The following is an 18654-nucleotide window of genomic DNA, read 5'->3' as shown; positions in this document are numbered from 1 at the left end:
TTATACATCTTTGTCAAAAGATTCTGAACGAAGCAATACAAATTTGAGAGAGATGTTATTCTGAAATACACACATAAGTCTTGCTTAAAAGATCTCGCTGATTTATCACTTTACAAAAATAATTTATTTCGACGTCATTCAATTAGGTTGACATTGGCCACGCCCACTTTCTACTTTCATTTTCACTTACAGGTAACTATCAACGAAGCTTTTTCTAGTCCTTTCTTTCGATAATTACTGTTATTTCATTTTGAAGTGAAACATTACCTCTTACACAACACATCTCACTGACTGTCACAGTTTATTTGTCATCGTACATTAAATTACATGTACTTAATTTCTGATCCACACAATCGTATATTAATTGTACTTTATACTGGTATAGTGGTAAATATGTGGATGATCAACCTCTTTTCTTCTTACATACTCGTACTGGGCTCACCCTGGAGCATTTTTTCTATTTAAACTCACATGTATACTTAAATTTCAATCAAAGTATGCTTATTGTGATAGCATTCTTTAACTACTAAAATAATTACTAGTCAAGTATTTACAAAATTTGCCATAACTGCAGTATCATGGAACTATATCATATATATAGGATCTGGGACCAATAATATTATTCCTACTCCCAGATAGGATATAGGTCTGTGGTAGTAATGATGAGATTGTAGGTCCAAGAATAAAAGACTATAGTCACTTCTACATGTATCTCATGTCACATATTTGGCATTTAAGCACAATTTAAGTAGTGATGGCGTCAAGGTGGTGTCAAGTCATAATAAAGCCAATAGCCACAGGCAGACCTTGATAAACTCATAACAAACCGAAATTCTGAAAGTGGAAAATATATGTTAAATAGGTAAATAATGTTGTCAAATTTGAAAAATACATTTAAAAGAACATTCTGTCTATATTCAAAGCCTTACACCAAAATTATAGGAACTGTATCTTGTGTCCTAAATGTGTTAAAAATGGTTCTGAGAGTAGTAAAGAATTTCGTTTAAAAAGGCCCACGGATGCCTTCTGCATTCAAGTCTTGTTTGATGGCACATATCAGTGTTTTGCCTGGGAAAGGAGGCAGGGGACACATAGGAAAATTTAGATAATGAATATCTTAAACTTTCTTTTAGAGAGGATGTTAACAAACACTGTGAGACAAAAACCTTAGATATAAACTTGTCAGTGTTTTACTCTTTTCCAAAATCTAAACCCCAGGATTGCAATGACCTTTGTGTGAGACCTTGAACATTGATTGGGAGCTTTATCTTGATGAATGAATTATGTAAGATAAAGAATTTTAATGCTAGTATTAAACCTTGATAGGGACACATTTTCATGTCTTCTCAAATAGAACATTAATATTTGTTTCTACCCAAGAAACAGACTTGAAAGTGATAAATATTACCTTACAGCTGTATATCTTCACAATCAAACTAATGTAATATTCATCAATGGCTAGAACTACTTGCCTCCTTGTGTGACCTTGACGTTTGTGCTAAATACTTGAACCTTGGGCTATGCACATTCTTTGTTACAATATACATGTATGAAGGGGTGAGTGAAAGGCTGTAGTAACTACCTGAATTTATAGAAGGACTTTCTACAGTCTTGCACTTATTATTATAGTGAATAAATAACGGACAATACAACCCATTGCTGATACAGTTCAGATTGATGGACAAATACGGCTGTTTCAAGTTGTAAGGTCTTTCCTTCTGGGCTGTATGGTCTTTTCTTCTGAGCTGTATGGTCTTTCCTGCTGGGCTGTATGGTCTTTCCTTCTGGGCTGTATGGTCTTTCCTTCTGGGCTGTATGGTCTTTCCTTCTGGGCTGTATGGTCTTTCCTGCTGGGCTGTATGGTCTTTCCTTATGGGCTGTATGGTCTTTCATTCAGGGCAGTATGGTCTTTGATTTTGGGCTGTATGGTCTTTCCATCTGGGTTGTATGGTCTTTCCTTCTGGGCTGTATGGTCTTTCATTCTGGGCTGTATGATCTTTCCTGCTGGGCTGTATGGTCTTTCAATCTGGAGTGTATGGTCTTTCCTGCAGGGCTGTATTGTCTTTCATTCTGGGCTGTATGGTCTTTCCTGCTGGGCTGTATGGTCTTTCATTCTTGGCTGTATGGTCTTTCCTGCTGGGCTGTCTGGTCTTTCAATCTGGGGCGTATGGTCTTTCAATCTGGCGTGTATGGTCCTTCAATCTGGGGCGTATGGTCTTTCAATCTGGGGCGTATGGTCTTTCAATCTGGGGCGTATGGTATTTGAATCTGGGGCGTATGGTCCTTCAATCTGGGGCGTATGGTCTTTCAATCTGGGGCGTATGGTCTTTCAATCTGGGGTGTATGGTATTTCAATCTGGGGTGTATGGTATTTCAATCTGGGGTGTATGGTATTTCAATCTGGGGCGTATGGTATTTCAATCTGAGGTGTATGGTATTTCAATCTGGGGTGTATGGTATTTCAATCTGAGGTGTATGGTATTTCAATCTTGGGTGTATGGTATTTCAATCTGGGGTGTATGGTATTTCAATCTGGGGTGTATGGTATTTCAATCTGGGGTGTATGGTATTTCAATCTGAGGTGTATGGTATTTCAATCTGGGGTGTATGGTATTTCAATCTGGGGTGTATGGTATTTCAATCTGGGGTGTATGGTATTTCAATCTGAGGTGTATGGTATTTCAATCTTGGGTGTATGGTCTTTCAATCTGGGTTGTATGGTCTTTCAATCTGGGGCATATGGTCTTTCATCTGGAGTGTATGGTCTTTCAATCTGAGGTGTATGGTATTTCAATCTGGGGTGTATGCTCTTTCCGTTGGGCTGTATGGTATTTCAATTTTATGGTCTTAGTCTGGACTGTTTTGTTTTTCCTTCTGGGCTGTATTGTCTTTCATTCTGAGCTGTCTGGGCTGTATGGTCTATCATTCTTGGCTGTGTGGTCTTTTAAGGTCTATTAAACACAGCCGTATCACCTTCTGATGGGCAGCATGTTCTGCAACTAGAGCCTTATCAGCAGTGGGCTGTATTGTTTGTATACATTGCGAATGAACTTGTCATAAACATAATTGCAGTGTGGAATTATATCTTTATACATGATTGTCAGAGGCTTGATATAATGACCATTGGGCCAAAAACTTTGATGTTAAATGTGACATTACTTTAACAGTGAACCTTAAAATAAATGCTTGGAGCACAGTTGCTAATGCATATGTATGCTCTGCAAAATCCTGACCTTTGCGGTAAAGACCTTGGTTTTGAGCACATATCATTTTAATGTCTGTGGAAAGTTATTTCAAAATATCCACAAAAATAATAGTGTTGAATTTTGACATAAGTAAAATGAGAATAGAACATTTCTGTATCAGTTATCAATTTTATTGTTTAACAGCAACAAAACAAGAATCACACAGAATACATAAGCAAAATATAATATCTGCTAAAAAACAAGCTGAATACACACCAATATTCATGATGGAAGCTGATTCTAGTAGTAGAACAATATAATGTCAATATGGGTCCTGTCAACAGATCATTAAGTCATTAAGTGTACTGGGTCAAGATGTCTCTTTTTCTCAATTTATCTGATTTTTCAAACATTTTAGTACACAAGGGTGATACCAGAATCAATTTGAATAACCGTAACTAGTTTTGCACTATTTGTAAAATTATGCAAAGTATAGGCTTTATATTAAGGAATCTAAAAATATTTTTAAACAAATCCATAATCATGAACAAATCACCGGATAAAACATAATGAAGAAATATTTGGAATTTATCTTAAGAATCCTATTGTAAGAAATAACAAAAAAAATCAAGTTCATGAACAAGAGGGCATTCAGGCCCTTTATTGCTTCACTGAGTACCATAGTTTTAAATACAAAAAAACAAGCCCTCAAAACAGCTTGAACATGTATATATTCATCAACAGATAAATTTATTTACCATGCATGACCTACATTTCAAAGAGTGCTGACAAATTTCATGAAGAATGGATAAAAAATAGAATCATCTGAATGCAAGTGTTCACCAATAAAATGTTGACAATGAACAACACACAAAAAACAAATACCAACAAGAGATGTTTGTTAAACATTATGCCCCCCCCCCCCTGAGCGCCATGTTGTCAGGAATATATGGACAATTGAATGAAATATGCATGGACCGAAATGACAGCTGATTTGTTGCCGTTAAGGCAGTTTTAAGATTATGACCATTAAAGTGTGAGGATAGAGTGTGTTATGACCATGACCTTTTACTCTATGAACTCAAAATCCAGAGTCATCAGCTGGTCACCAGAAACATAAATGTCAAGTTCGAGGGCCATGGGTGCAGGCATTGTCAAGTTATCACACAGACAAGTTTTTTTCGTTCAAGGTCACTGTGACCTTGACCTTTGACCCAATGACCCCTTAAATCATAAGGGGTCATCTACAAGTCAGATGCAACTCCAAGTTAAGTTTGAAGGCCATGGGTTCAGGCATTGTTGAGTTATCACTCGGACAACCTTTTACCATTCAAGATCACTGTGACCTTGACCTTTGGCTCTATGAATCCTAAAATCAATAAGGGTGATCTACTGGTCAGGCTTAACATCCATGTCAAGTTTAATGACCATAGGTTCAGGCATTGTTGAGATATCAGTGGGAGAAGATTTGTTAACTTTTTTTGCGTTAAAGGTTACTGTGACATTGACCTTGGCCTGATGACCCCCAAAGTTGATAGGGGTCATCTACTGGGCAGGCCCAACCTTCATGTCAAGTTTGATGACCATAGGTCCAGGAATTGTTGAGTTTGCTTTGAAGGTCACTGTGACCTTGACCTTTGACCCCTAAAATCAATAGGGGTCATCTACTGGTCAGCCCCAACCTCCATGTCAAGTTTGAGGGCCATGGGTGCAGGCATTGTTCAGTTATCACTCGGACAACCTTTCATCATTCAAGGTCACTGTGACCTTGACCTTTGGCCCAATGACCCCTAAAATCAATAGGGACCATCTTCTGGCCAGGCCCAACCTCCAAGTCAAGTTTGAGGGCCATGGGTGCAGGCATTGTCGAGTTATCACTCGGATAACCTTTTACCATTCCAGGTCACTGTGACCTTGACCTTTAGCCCAATGACCCCTAAAATCAATAGGGACCATCTTCTGGCCAGGCCCAACCTCCAAGTCAAGTTTGAGGGCCATGGGTGCAGGCATTGTCGAGTTATCACTCGGACAACCTTTTACCATTCCAGGTCACTGTGACCTTGACCTTTGGCCAGATGACCCCCAAAAACCATAGGGGTCATCTCCTGGTCAGGCCAATTCTCCAAGTCAAGTTTGAGGGCCATGGGTGCAGGCATTGTTGAGTTATCACTCGGACAACCTTTTACCATTCAAGGTGACTGTGACCTTGACCTTTGGCCAGATGACCCCCAAACACAAAAGGGGTCATGTACTGGTCAGGCCCAATTCCAAGTCAAGTTTGAGGGCCATGGGTGCAGGCATTGTTAAGTTATCACACAGAAAACCTTTAACCTTTCAAGGTGACTGTGACCTTGACCTTTGGCCCGATGACCCCCAAAAACAATAGGGGTCTTCTACTGGTAAGGCCCAACCTCCAATTCAATTATGAGGGCCATGGGTGCAGGCATTGTCGAATTATCTCTCGGACAACCTTTTACCATTCAATGTCACTGTGACCTTGACCTTTGGCCTGATGACCCCCAACAACAATAGGGGTCATCTACTGGTCAGGCCCAACCTCCAATTCAATTATGAGGGCCATGGGTGCAGGCATTGTCGAGTTATCACTCGGACAACCTTTTACCATTCAAGGTCACTGTGAACTTGACCTTTGACCCGATGAGCCACCAAAACAATAGGGGTCAGCTACTGGTCAGGCCCAACCTCCAAGTCAAGTTTGAGGGCCATGGGTGCAGGCATTGTCAAGTTATCACTCGGACGACCTTTTACCATTCAAGGTCACTGTGACCTTGACCTTTGGCCTGATGACCCCCAAAACAATAGGGGTCATCTACTGGTCAGGCCCAACCTACATGTCAAGTTTGAGGGCCATGGGTGCAGGCATTGTTGAATTATCACTCGGACAAGCTTTAAAATTATTTTACCATTAAAGGTCACTGTGACCTTGACCTTTGACCCGATGACCCCCAAAATCAATAGGGGTCATCTACTGGTCAGGTCCAACCTTCATGTGATGTTTGATGACCATACGTCCAGGAATTGTTGAGTTATCACTCGGACAAGCTTTGGTCTACCGACTGACCGACATACCGACCGACCGACCGACATGCCTGTGCAAAGCAATATACCCCTCTTCTTCGAAGGGGGCATAATTACAATAGCTCACTTGTGCGTGTTTTATGCACAGGTGTGCTATAAATTATTGGTATGGCAAAAATCAATCATCAAATCAATCATAAATTTGATTTACTGATATGTTCCAATATACATGCAATATTGAGATATTCATTAGAGGAATGTTCAAGATGAAATATCTACAATTATTCCATATTTGATGTGCCTATGGTTTACATACATTGCTTGTGAATTTGCCTTCCATCTATTTATGACTTTGATGAAATTGTTGGAACAGATAGGCAAAAGGTTAAACCTGGAATATGAAATTTGAAAAAAAGCAGACAAATGGCAGTCATTTCCAGTTCTATACAAACAAGAGGCCCAAAAGGGCCTATGCTCTACTGGCATGGCTTTTGTGGTCATATCAATCCAGAGCATGTATGTATGGGTAAAAGGCAACAGACATATAGTTTATGTTTTGTGTTTGGGTTACCTGAAAACGTAGCACGTTCAACATCTGAGCCCAGAAAGTATTGTAAGCAGATTAGTTGCATGAACTATTTTAATATGTGCCAAGTAAAAGTCATCTGACAAAAAAAAAAAATGCTTTCAAAACTGTACTCATAGTAAAATTTTCTGTAGTTTTAAAAGTTAAAAAAAGTTGGTCAAAAGGTCAAAGTCAAGGGCATCCTAGGACAACATTGATCAATTTGAACAGACATTCACTATCAATTGTGCTGAGATGGATGCACGAACACACAAAAAGATTTTCAAACCTTTCCAGATTTATGTTTACCAAACCTGTGAACCCTGGGTGTGGCCAGTAATGACACCAGGTGCATAACTTAAACATTCACAACCAATTTTGTTAAGATGAATGCGCAAACTACAGAACTTAAAGCTAAAAAATGGCCTTTGGGCTTTCAACAAGAACAAGGCAGAGTAATTCACAAAATCAACTGCAAAAGCAAAAAGCAAATTGTCTCTCAAAATCTTAGACTTGCAAATTGTCTCCCTTAACTCTAGACTTGAATTTACATATACATGTAAAATTGGCTAAAAATAGAATTCGCTCATGCAGACCTGGCTAAAAATAGAAAGCATTTCTTTAAAACTTTCATGGCCCATAATCTAGGCATTCATGGGCGGATCTGGCTTTCGAAAGGAACCGAGCTCTTATGGATATCTAGATACTGTACAAGTTTCATCAAGATAAAATCAAAACTGAAGACTGTATCGTGTTCACAAGCAATTGTTTACACATTAGCATTTTTTTTATACTATCAAGGGCCATGATCTAGGCATGCATAATCTAGGCATTCATGGGCACATCTGGCTGGTTTTCGAAAGGAACCGAGCTCTAATGGATATCTAGATACTGTACAAGTTTCATCGAGATACAATCAAAACTGAACACTGTATCGTGTTCACAACCAATTGTTTACACAATAGCATTTTTTTATACTATCAAGGACCATAATCTAGGCATGCATGGGCGGATCTGGCTGGTTTTCGAAAGGAACCAAGCTCTAATGGATATCTAGATACTGTACAAGTTTCATCAAGATAAAATCAAAACTGAAGACTGTATCGTGTTCACAAGCAATTGTTTACAGACGCACGAACGCACGGACGCACGGATGCACATACTACGTACACATTACCATCGCAGAAGCTCTTCTGGCCTTTGGCCAGTAGAGCTAAAAATCAACTTCAGAAAAAACTGCTGTGATGAATATTTTTAAATAAAACAAACTTCAAAACAGTTCTGAGAATACCACATTGAGAACTTTATCGCTGAGTTCAAGTTTCTTCTGTTCGTTGAAAACAATCGCCCCAAGATGGTTGACAAACTCTTTCTTCAATTCCTCCTGCTCGTCGTCCAAAAGGTCACTGTCATAACAGTCAGTAGCGTACGAGACTCTTAAATATTGCAGCTTGCTGAGCGATCCTGCTGAAACACCTACCTGACATAGACTACTTCTGGTAAACGCATTGTACCGAAGATTCAGGTACACCAACTCAATCAACGTCTGCACACTTTGTGCAAGACTTTCAGTATGATGGTCTGTCAGGCTACAGTTTTCGATTTCTAAATGCTTAACACATGATTTAAGGTTCCTTAATAAGGCAATGAAACTTGACGAACAATGTCTGAGGTTGTTGTTACTCAATGCAAGCTCTTGCATGGAGTTGGAATGATGTGAGTAAGACAGGTAAGCGATATCCACCGCAGTCAGTCCACAATTCTCTACTCCGAGATACTGCAGCGGCAGAACCACACACGTCAATATAGACCTCAGTTTTCCTCTCAAGATGTTGTTGCTCAGGTCCAGCCTGATGAGATGCACAAGGGAGGTAAACATGCCGCTAAGTTTATCACATAATTCAGAGTTGTCTCCCATAAGACTGATCATGTTACTGGAGAGGTCTATCGTTGTGATTCTGGTCAGCTGCCCTATCAGAGGACACAGCTTCATCATCTCACCGCTGCTGATGGAGTTGTACTTCAGGCTTAGGCTCTGCAGATGCTGAAGAATTTCAAACAAGAAGTACAACACTGAAAAGCATTAAATGAATTGTAAAAATTTAAACTACTTTAATACTACTGACTTAATCAAGCATGACAACTTTTATATCAAGTGGAATGGAAATTTTGTGTTTATACTAACAAATTTTGTTTACTTATCATTCTGCTGACATTTTTACCACAATGGGCATAAAATAATAATAATTTATATACAAATCTCTAATTTTAAATTTTGCACTCGTAAAATAAATGTAGTCTGGTACTTGAATGCAAATGTCTTTATATAACCTATAAAGGTAGCTGATTATTCATGTTACAGCTTATAACAAATTAAAATATACAAATTACAATATAATTTTTCAGTTATTGACTCGATACGACTTCAATACATGCATCATGATAGTGAGCTCCACCTGTCAAGAGTGTTTGCGAGTAATACGGACCAATGAGCTCATTTGTTTTAGAGCACATGACTTCCAAGCAGGAAGTTCCTGGTTTGATTCCCAGACTGGTTGCATACTTTTCTAAACTTGTGACATTTGGTGTCAAATCTTGGACCTAATGTCTACAGCTCAAGTGTATACACGTGTGGGCATACAATTTTGGTTAGTCAGGAAGCTCAAAGTGGTTATATAATGTATGGTTCATTTGCAGTGTGTTTTTTCAGACCAATTTGGGGCCGAATCCAATATTAAAGCATAATTCATAATTTTATGTTTCGAAAAAATAACAATATTTTTATATTTCTTAATTAAAAAATTGGATCCCCAAACCATTTTTATGAAATTTTTTGTAAACTCACAGAAACATTTATCTCACTCTATTGTCTTTTTTTATTTATTTCTAAAGCATTCTCGTTAATTTCTCACAAAAAATGACACTTTTTTTCCAATCAGAAAGGCCTGGCACTACCCCCAAAAGGGTGAAAAATACAATGAGTTAGGAATTCCTCCAGACTGACTGCATATACTTTTTAAGCCAGTACCACATAATCAAACTTTTGGAGTATAGCTCTAAATAAGGCTGTACATTATTTATTGTGTGATTTACCTCTGGGTTGATTTGTTCCAGGAGAATGTCGATCTTGCCAGAACCAAGGCATGTGGCGTCCAGCTTGTTGACAATGAGCCGCAGGGTGCTCTCTCGGAATCCAGACACCTTGAGCGCCTTACATAGCTCATACAGGGCGGCTTCTGAGCTGATAAACACATCCAACTTCACAGCAACTGCAACATGTGATGTGAAATATATAAATACATGTATCTTTTGACAAACCAAGACTAAAATAATGACATACAATCATAGATACAATAATTGGGCTGATAATGGAGTATTTGGTAAAAAAGGGGGGAGGGGGCTACTCCCTCAAGAACTAAGAATGATCATAACCCACATGTTTCCATTTTGCAGGGCTGTCCTTTTTTAAATTACCGGTACTGTGAGAAAATATAACATTTCTTAAAAACCATGCAAACAATCAGTTGAGGCGAAAAAGCAATCTTCATTTAAGTTCAAACAACATGACCACAAATGTAATCAATTTAAGTTTTAAATATCAAGTGAGCTGTTATTTGATAACGCTTTAATAAGTTTATTTTTTTCATTTTGAGGATACTTCTTGTCCAAAGTATCCCTCCATCTTTATCTCTGATATATGATGAGTTCCAGACAACTCTCATGAAAGCCTGACACCTGGAATGTTCAGATTTGTTTAATGGGCTTATCCTTCTGTTTATACAGTATACATACAGTGGTCATCCGGTAGTGACTGGTCAGTAGTGAACCTCTCTAGTTTTCCATTTGACTCCTCTTCAGGCAGTAGTTTTATGGCCTCTTCATATTTCCGTATCATCATATTCTGCCTTGCCTCATTGTGGGCTAACATACAGTGGGTCGCCAGGTAGTACGTTATCACCTCGGCTACAGCAAAAAACACATCAACAATCTTGGCTAACATATAACAATACTTGATGTAATAGTTAGATGGAATAAAGTAAATAATGATTAAAAATGGGTGGAGTGAGTGTAGCGAACGAGCCTTCTTAACCAATAAGATATTACTTCAGGTCATCTAACTGACTTAGAAAACAACCTCATTGGCTGAAACATTATCAACGCAAAAGCTGACGCAAGGATCGTGTATCAAATGAGAGGCAATAAGCAGACCCTTAAACACCTGTGAAGGTGGAAATTCTTAAGTAAGAACAAGTTTGGTAACAAGTATTTGAATCTCTATTGGTAAGTTTCAGTTTGTGTATACCATGTGATAAATGACGTCATATATGCTACGTGGGAAGGCAACATTTTGTTTAAAATGAACACTTTAAACAAAGATAACTTTTTCTTTTACTACACCATTTTAAATTAAGACAAAGCAAGGGCAGTCTATGCCGCTTAAGGAGCCCCGCCCATGTTTTATTACCGGAGTTTGATAAGGTGATTAGTTTTATCAAACACTTTGACAAACCTGTTTCCAAAATAATGTTTTGACAGTGCTCGGTCAGATGGCCGTATTAAGAAAAGGTTTGTCAAAGTGTTTTGAGAAACTAAACTCTAAATAAAACTCTGGTAAAAGACCAAAGACGGGGCTCCTTAAGCGGCGTATAGTGCGCTATGTTTCATTAAAATGGTGAAAAAATTGTGAAGTTATCTTTGTTTAAAGTCTTCATCCGAAGCAAAATATTACCTTCCCATGTAGCATTTATGACACAATTTATCCTGTGGTATACACACACGGAGTTTTATACTCAAGTATATTTTTTTATAACAGTTGCTTTTCAATGCTAGTTTAATTTGTAATGACATAAACAAACACAGTGTTGATGGATATTTATTTACATACAAAACTCCACATGATACCTGTAGTATATCCTCTATATTAGAATCATTATCAATTTACTCAAAATAAGTTTTCATGCTTGAAGCTTAACAATATATGGATATCATACAACATTTAATTCCTCATGGTGTACACTTACCAGTTGGGTAGCCAGAAATATCAACATATTTCAACCTTGTATCACACTTCCGCTTTAACGTCTCCAGAAAATTATGGGCAATGCAGGTAGTGTACCTCAGTCCTTGCTTCGCTGTCTTTGTCAGTTCTAAATGACTGTGGAGTATGCTCAAATTATTGAAAATGTTTGGAGCAAATTTATTTAAATTCAATGTGGTCAGAGGCCATTTTGTGAGTAAAACATCAACCGCTCTGTCTCGATTACCCTCCAGGGCTTGCTGCATTAACACTGTGATTATTTCCTGTGGCATCATTTCTAATGCATGAAGAGTCATAGTAGAGTCTTTTACAACGAAATCTGCCACAATCTCTACCAATGATTTGAATGTTTGAGGTTTAGTTGAAGAATAGTCCCCAAAATCCAGAGGATACAATACACCCTTGAAGTGATCATACTGCAATGTAGTTTGCATTCCAGCAAGTATGGAGTTCATCTGTGACATTTTGACAGCTGGGATGGGTCACTGATTGAATGACTGGAATTCAAATCTGTAAAAAAATCAAGACTTAATAAAAACAGTGATTGTCAATCATTAATTACAAGTCATTAAACATAATTCAAAATAGAAAGCATTACAGCGATTCGTTCATGATTTGTTAAATGCATTTTTTTATAACGAAAATAAAGTGTGGCAAATCATTAGGAGTGTTGAAACCCTGATGACGGCTGGAACTCTTTAACAAATATTGATATATGTTCAAATATTGTCTTTGCAGTATAAGTCTTAATAACGCTTTTCAAGAAGAGCTGTAATAGAGACAGCTTTCTAGACTATTCCGCCGCTTTTCAGTGTTAGGATTGAAAAGTTTTGGCGAAACATGCATGGATCACTGTTTTTAAACTCTATTAAATAAATCAAGTAGTTGGTGAGATATTAACCTATATGTGCTCCCATGCAAATTCTTGACCAGAATTTCAAAGTCAAATAGTAAAGGAGCAAAATTTATATTATATGCAAGACAAAGTTATCTAACTTGATTAATTAAGAAGGTTGGGTAGATGAGTACCATTGTATAAAGTCTCAATGCAATACATCAAGTAACATGCAAAACCTTAACCAGAATTTCTAAGTCGCATCATAAAAGGGCAAAAATGATATAATATGCAAGATAGAGTAATCTGACTTGGAAGGTTGAATGGTTGGAAGCCTGTGTATAAAGTTCCAATGCAATACATGATGTATTTGCTGAGATATTATACTATGTGTGCTTACATGCAAAACCTTAACCAGAATTTCTAAATCGAAAATAATAAAGGGCAATTATTTGCATTAAATGCAAACTAGAGTTATCTATCTTGGTTTATTAAGTAGGTTGGATGGTTGAGTACCATTGTATCGAGTCTCAATGCAATACCTCAAGTAGTTGATGAGATATTAACCTATGTGTGCTAACATGCAAAACCTTAACCAGAATTTCTAAGTTGATTAATAAATGGCAGTTATTTGCATTAAATGCAAACTAGAGTAAAATAACTAGATAATTAAGTAGGTTGAATGGTTGAGTACGATTGTATAAAGTCTCAATGCAATACATCAAGTAGTTGCTGAAATATTAACCTATGTGTGCTTACATGCAAAACCTTGACCAGAATTTCCAAGTTGAATAATAAAGGGCAATTATTTGCAATAAATGCAAACTAAAGTTATCTAACTTGTTTAATTAAGTAGGTTGGATGGTTGAGTACCATTGTATAAAGTCTCAATGCAATAAATCAAGTAGTTGCTGAGATATTAACCTATGTGTGCATACATGCAAAACCTTAATCAGAATTTCTAAGTCAAATAATAAGGCCACACCAAATTAATGTTTATTTCCTCAGATTTTTGCCAAAAAAAATTGGAGCAAGCGAGCGAAAAAAATAAAATAATTTTTTGTCAGTTTTCATAAAAACCGAAGCGAGCGAAGAGCGAAAAATATATTTTCCCTTATATTCAATATAAATAAGAAAGATTGTTCAAAATTATTGCCCTTAAACCCATTTTAATGCCATCTTGAACTGAACCTCTAATGGACATTGGGAAAATGTCGGAATACATACTATTTATTCATCCGTGTTTAGTACAAACATTATATGGATAAATCTAATTTCTTATATAATTAAAACATACTTTAATATGACAATCATTCATAATAATAAATAACCCTGCTTTTAGTAAAAAGTTTGAAACGACTTATATAAATCTACCTGAATCAGTTTTACATCATATGCAACTGTATTTAGACATAACTTAGGATTGATTTTGGATTTGTAAAAAAAGATCACTTACACAGGCATCATCAAACATCACACTCCATATAACATAGACTAAATTTTTTGATTATCACAGAAAATGCAATGACATGTGCTTATTTAAACAAAAAGAACAAGAGTATTTTTCAGAGTACTTTTTTTTTATTATTTAGATGTTTTTATGCACCAGCCAATTGTATATGCCCCCCCCCCCCTTTGTCCTCCGGTCTCTCAAAACCCTGATAAAATACCCGACCTGCAGGGACACACTGCTGGTAAAATCCCTGCCAAATGGCCCCGCAACCCTGAATACCTGTGTAATAATATGAGGCCAATTCCCGACTATTTTCAATATGAAGACAAAACCACATTCACTAGGCACTGCGGGGCCACCTGAAAGGTAAAAACATTGCCTCTGCTGTCCCCGGTATACCCTTTGAACAAGGGTGAGGGGTGGGCGGGGCAGTGGTTACAATTGACAAGTGCATTACAATTCTGGATTATGCTGCAAATAAAAACAAAATATAAGGTGATAAACTTATGCTAAACCGATCGATATACAGTATAAAAACACTACGCATCGGTAACTTCCCTTTATACAAACACGAAAACTAGTGTAGAAAAATTATACTTGATTATTTTTAGCCTTTTAATAAATTATTACCTGTTAAAAAACTGCTTGGCGATCAAAATGGAGGTGCGGGGGCACAAAAAAATAAAAATAAAGGCTTTTTTTTACATTTTCCAAAAAATAGGAGCGGTAAATCCGTGAAACGAAATATCAATTTGGTGTGGCCTAAAGGCAATAATAATTATTTGCATTATATTCAAATAAGTGTCATCTAATTTCATTAATTTAGTAGGTTTGATAGTTGGGAATACATGTCCAAAGTTTCAATGCAATAAATGATGTATTTACTGAGATAAAGGTGCTTACATGCAAAACCTTAACAAAGGTGTGAAGCCGAAGCCGACACCATGGTGAGTAGTATATAGCTCTCCATAGTCTTCCAATAGTTGAGCTAAAAAAGGCTGAAAGGTTAAATTATCCCTAGCTTATATAAGAGTCCTTGTGGGTGAGTGGTTTTCTTGTCAGTTTTCTTGACTGAGTGAGTCCCTCTAGGGGCCTGCCACAATACTAAATTTAAAAAGGGCTTAATTGGAAAGGGTAACAATTTAAGTGTTTCAAAATATATTTTTTAATATTTTTTGCGGTTTAATATTTTGCAATGGTAAAACAAACATCCTTTGCAACATTTTTTTCATGTATTACATAGTTGAGCATTTACTTTGAAGATATTTTATCAGAGATAAATAAAACTCAGATTTGTTTAAATCACTTCCTGGTTACAAAACTGCAAATATAATTCATAATTTTATTGACAGCAATCATCACAAAGAAACAAGTCATTGTTGTATATTAAGAATGACTTAAAATGGCTGTTCTTGCATATTTTTTCCAGACATTTTTGCCAAATTCCTCAATTAAGACACTCATAATCCTGGTGTTAGGTATTAATGAGAATGTACTATGAACTTTTAATCGATGTGGTTTTATGTTTTCTCAACCATACATTGATTTGGGACGTAAAAATATTTCAACAATAAAATTTAATTCATTTTATTATATTCATTATTGATATTCTGTCAAGGCCAAGTCCCTGCATTATTTGTGTGGAAAAATTACAAATGTTGCATAAAAAGGGGCTGAGAGGCACGCTCACTTTCCCTAGGACGTTCTGATTATATACCCAGCAACTGCCAGATGGATTATAATTCTTTTATACTAATGGAGCCTGCTGGAGATGATGGATAAGTTAAGAGTGTATTCTTGAATGAGTTCATTGTGTAGGTAAATCCAATAGATTGATAACATATTCTTCAAACACTACACTTACTTTTTAAAGCTGAAATTTTCGTCCAACACTGTGGACATCATCAGAGCAACTGGCCTGACTATCGCTCACTCGCAGCTCTGACGCTCGGGACTTCCCGCCGAATTTCCGTAATCCGGCGAAAAGTGGGTTGTAAATCCCAGAAAGGAAGGCCCCCTCGTCCCGGTTCATAACTGCCCCCTCAGTTTTGATGCAGATAGCCTCCTTCGTTTTTCGCACTCTCCAGTCTGATTCTCTCTCTATTACGCGTGCCCCCTCCCAGTCTATTTCATGATTATTTATGTTCTGGTGATCTGTGATTGCACTTTTTTCTATTGTCGATTCTGATTGTTTTCTAGTTGATCTAGTAAATGCCTTATTTGAGTGTGTTTCACAATCTTTTTTGTGTTCATTCAGTCTTATTCCAAATTTTCGCCCCGATTCTCCCACGTAGACTTTATCACAATTTTTACAAGGTATTTTGTAAATTACTTCTGCTTTCTCTGTTGTTTCCTGTTTGTCCTTGGGGTGCACTAAGATGTTGCGTAGTGTCTGATGTGGGCGCATGGCCGTGGCGACTCGATGTTTATTAAACACCCGGCTCACTGCTTCAGATAGCCATTTCACATACGGAATAACCACCATCCCTTTAGATTTATTGTCTCTATCTGTATGTTTCACTTTTTTCTTGTCCTTGTTTTCATTTTTTCTTTTCAAAATCTCGGTCTTAACCCTCTTTATTGTCCAATCAGGGTACCCACACTGGCCTAAAGCTTGTTTTACATGTTCTTCCTCTTTATCTCTATCTTCAGTTTTGGTAACGAGGTTGTAGCACCTGTCTAATAGAGTTCTGACCACGCTCAGCTTGTGCTGTAATGGGTGGTGGGATGAAAAATTCAGGTATTGGTCCGTGTGGGTTTTCTTTCTATATACTAGCAGTTTGATACTACCATCTTCCTTCCTGGTGATGAGAGTATCCAAGAATGGAATGGCCCCGTTGCTTTCTTCTTCGTGGGTGAACTTGATGTTATTGGTAACGTCTACAGTGTTGAGGTGGTCAGTGAGGTTCTGTAGTTGTCCTCTCTGAATCTTCTCTAATATGTCATCTACTGGGATTTACAACCCACTTTTCGCCGGATTACGGAAATTCGGCGGGAAGTCCCGAGCGTCAGAGCTGCGAGTGAGCGATAGTCAGGCCAGTTGCTCTGATGATGTCCACAGTGTTGGACGAAAATTTCAGCTTTAAAAAGTAAGTGTAGTGTTTGAAGAATATGTTATCAATCTAAGTTAAGAGTGTGCTTAGAATTGGTGTATATGCATGGAACACAAACATTTCAAGAGTTATTCTGACAGTTTTAATAGTAGTCATTCTTAAAAATAACTCTTTTGTATTCTGCTTTTTCATTTGTATTCTACCTAGATTTTTACAGAAAAATAATCTCAGACATTTCCAGGCCATTGAGACAAAAGTTTGATTTGGTTTCTGACCTTTATCAGGCTGTTTACAAATTTAGTCAGTAAGCATACTATCCCTTGGAATTTCGTGTTCACTTCTGATGTAAACAGTAAAACGGCAAGGAATTAAGTCCATTAATCAATCAAAACAATTAATGCGGTGCTTATAATAGGGCAAAAATCCCCAGTTAAGTAAGTTTTTGATGAAAACAAATTATTGAATTTGTTGTTAAGCTTTTGAAAAAATGACAAAGCGTCGGCAAATGAATTTTACCAATTCAATGAATTGAAAAATGATAACAAGTGAAGTTCTCCAATTGCCTTATTTCTCTTTTCCAACGAAATGAAATAATACATCTGGAAAAAAATAATAGCATTCGGAGCTCCTCGGCCATTTTATCGAAAACAACCTCGGATGTATATGGATGGTTTACACACTCAAAAAGTGGTACGTTTAAGTCCGCTGCAAGTAGATCGCGTAGTAATTTTATTTAGCAGTTAAACTTTGTGACTTAACTCTTGGAATTCTTCATTATGTTTGCTATAATACAATTCAATGACAATAAATTTAAACTTAGATCAATAAATACAACTCTAAAACACTACATTTAACTAATGATATAATTCAAAATTTTACGAACTACTTCAACAGATGTACCGGCATACATCCGAGGTTGTTTTCGATAAAATGGCCGAGGAGTTCCGAATGAAATAATAGTTGACAATTTTCGCGAAAACATATGACATGTAAACTACCAGGTTACGCCCTACTAAATTATATTGCAGACCAATGTGTCAACACTGGTAACACTCGTTTCACATCCCACTTGTACATGTGTGTAGCTTGAAAATACATTATAGAATAAGTGCACACAAGTAATATTTCAAGAAAATAAATGAAAAGGACAGAAAATATATTATGAAAGTATTAAAGTAAGGTTCAAGGGGACAGTTCGTATAATGTGTTTGTTCTAATCTTGGACCAATAACAAATCCTACTCCAAGTTCTAATTAAGCCAGACCACTCCAGAACGGACAAGTACCTTTATAAATGGGGAAAAGGCCACATAATACAGTGTACCAAAAAAGGAAGGGGGTTAAATCACAATCATAAAATGTTATTGTTTTTTTTAAGCCTTAAAAACTCTAAAATTAAAATTGACTCAAAGCGTTAGAAAAAAACATGTAATTTACTGACTTGCAATATGAACAGATATCATAAGTATTTATTCTTGCCCATTCCC

The 18654-nt window shown here is 37.0% G+C and overlaps 1 protein-coding gene across 5 annotated transcripts; it reads right to left on the bottom strand.

Annotated features, from left to right (window-relative positions):
* Positions 1–3366: 3366 nt before the first annotated feature.
* Positions 3367–18163, bottom strand: LOC128209064 (leucine-rich repeat-containing protein 14-like). 5 transcript variants are annotated; one of them, XM_052912900.1, is made up of 6 exons: positions 18123–18163; positions 17732–17777; positions 11811–12337; positions 10582–10752; positions 9883–10058; positions 3367–8833 (listed from the first exon to the last, which is right to left on the bottom strand). In XM_052912900.1, the coding sequence occupies exons 3-6, from the start codon at positions 12289–12291 to the stop codon at positions 8060–8062; spliced, it is 1602 nt and encodes a 533-aa protein (XP_052768860.1). In that variant the 5' UTR covers positions 12292–12337; positions 17732–17777; positions 18123–18163; the 3' UTR covers positions 3367–8059. The 5 variants fall into 5 exon arrangements, with proteins under 5 accessions (XP_052768860.1, XP_052768859.1, XP_052768861.1 ...); XM_052912899.1 differs by lacking the exon at positions 18123–18163 and adding an exon at positions 14395–14474 and having other exon boundaries at positions 17685–17818; XM_052912901.1 differs by lacking the exons at positions 17732–17777; positions 18123–18163 and adding exons at positions 14395–14474; positions 14746–15937.
* Positions 18164–18654: the final 491 nt, after the last annotated feature.

This window comes from Mya arenaria, chromosome 11 (assembly GCF_026914265.1).
Source record: "Mya arenaria isolate MELC-2E11 chromosome 11, ASM2691426v1".
Classification (NCBI taxonomy): domain Eukaryota; kingdom Metazoa; phylum Mollusca; class Bivalvia; order Myida; family Myidae; genus Mya; species Mya arenaria.
This window is presented reverse-complemented; position numbering and strand designations above follow the sequence as displayed.

Excerpts from the sequence above, each read along its gene's own strand:
- LOC128209064 (XM_052912900.1), bottom strand. The coding sequence starts at position 12,291 with ATGTCACAGATGAACTCCATACTTGCTGGAATGCAAACTACATTGCAG. Across the intron at positions 10,753-11,810 it reads TATTTCTGGCTACCCAACTG|CCGAGGTGATAACGTACTAC; the intron begins GTAAGTGTACAC and ends TTTTTGCTGTAG. Across the intron at positions 8,834-9,882 it reads TGGAACAAATCAACCCAGAG|CATCTGCAGAGCCTAAGCCT; the intron begins GTAAATCACACA and ends GAAATTCTTCAG.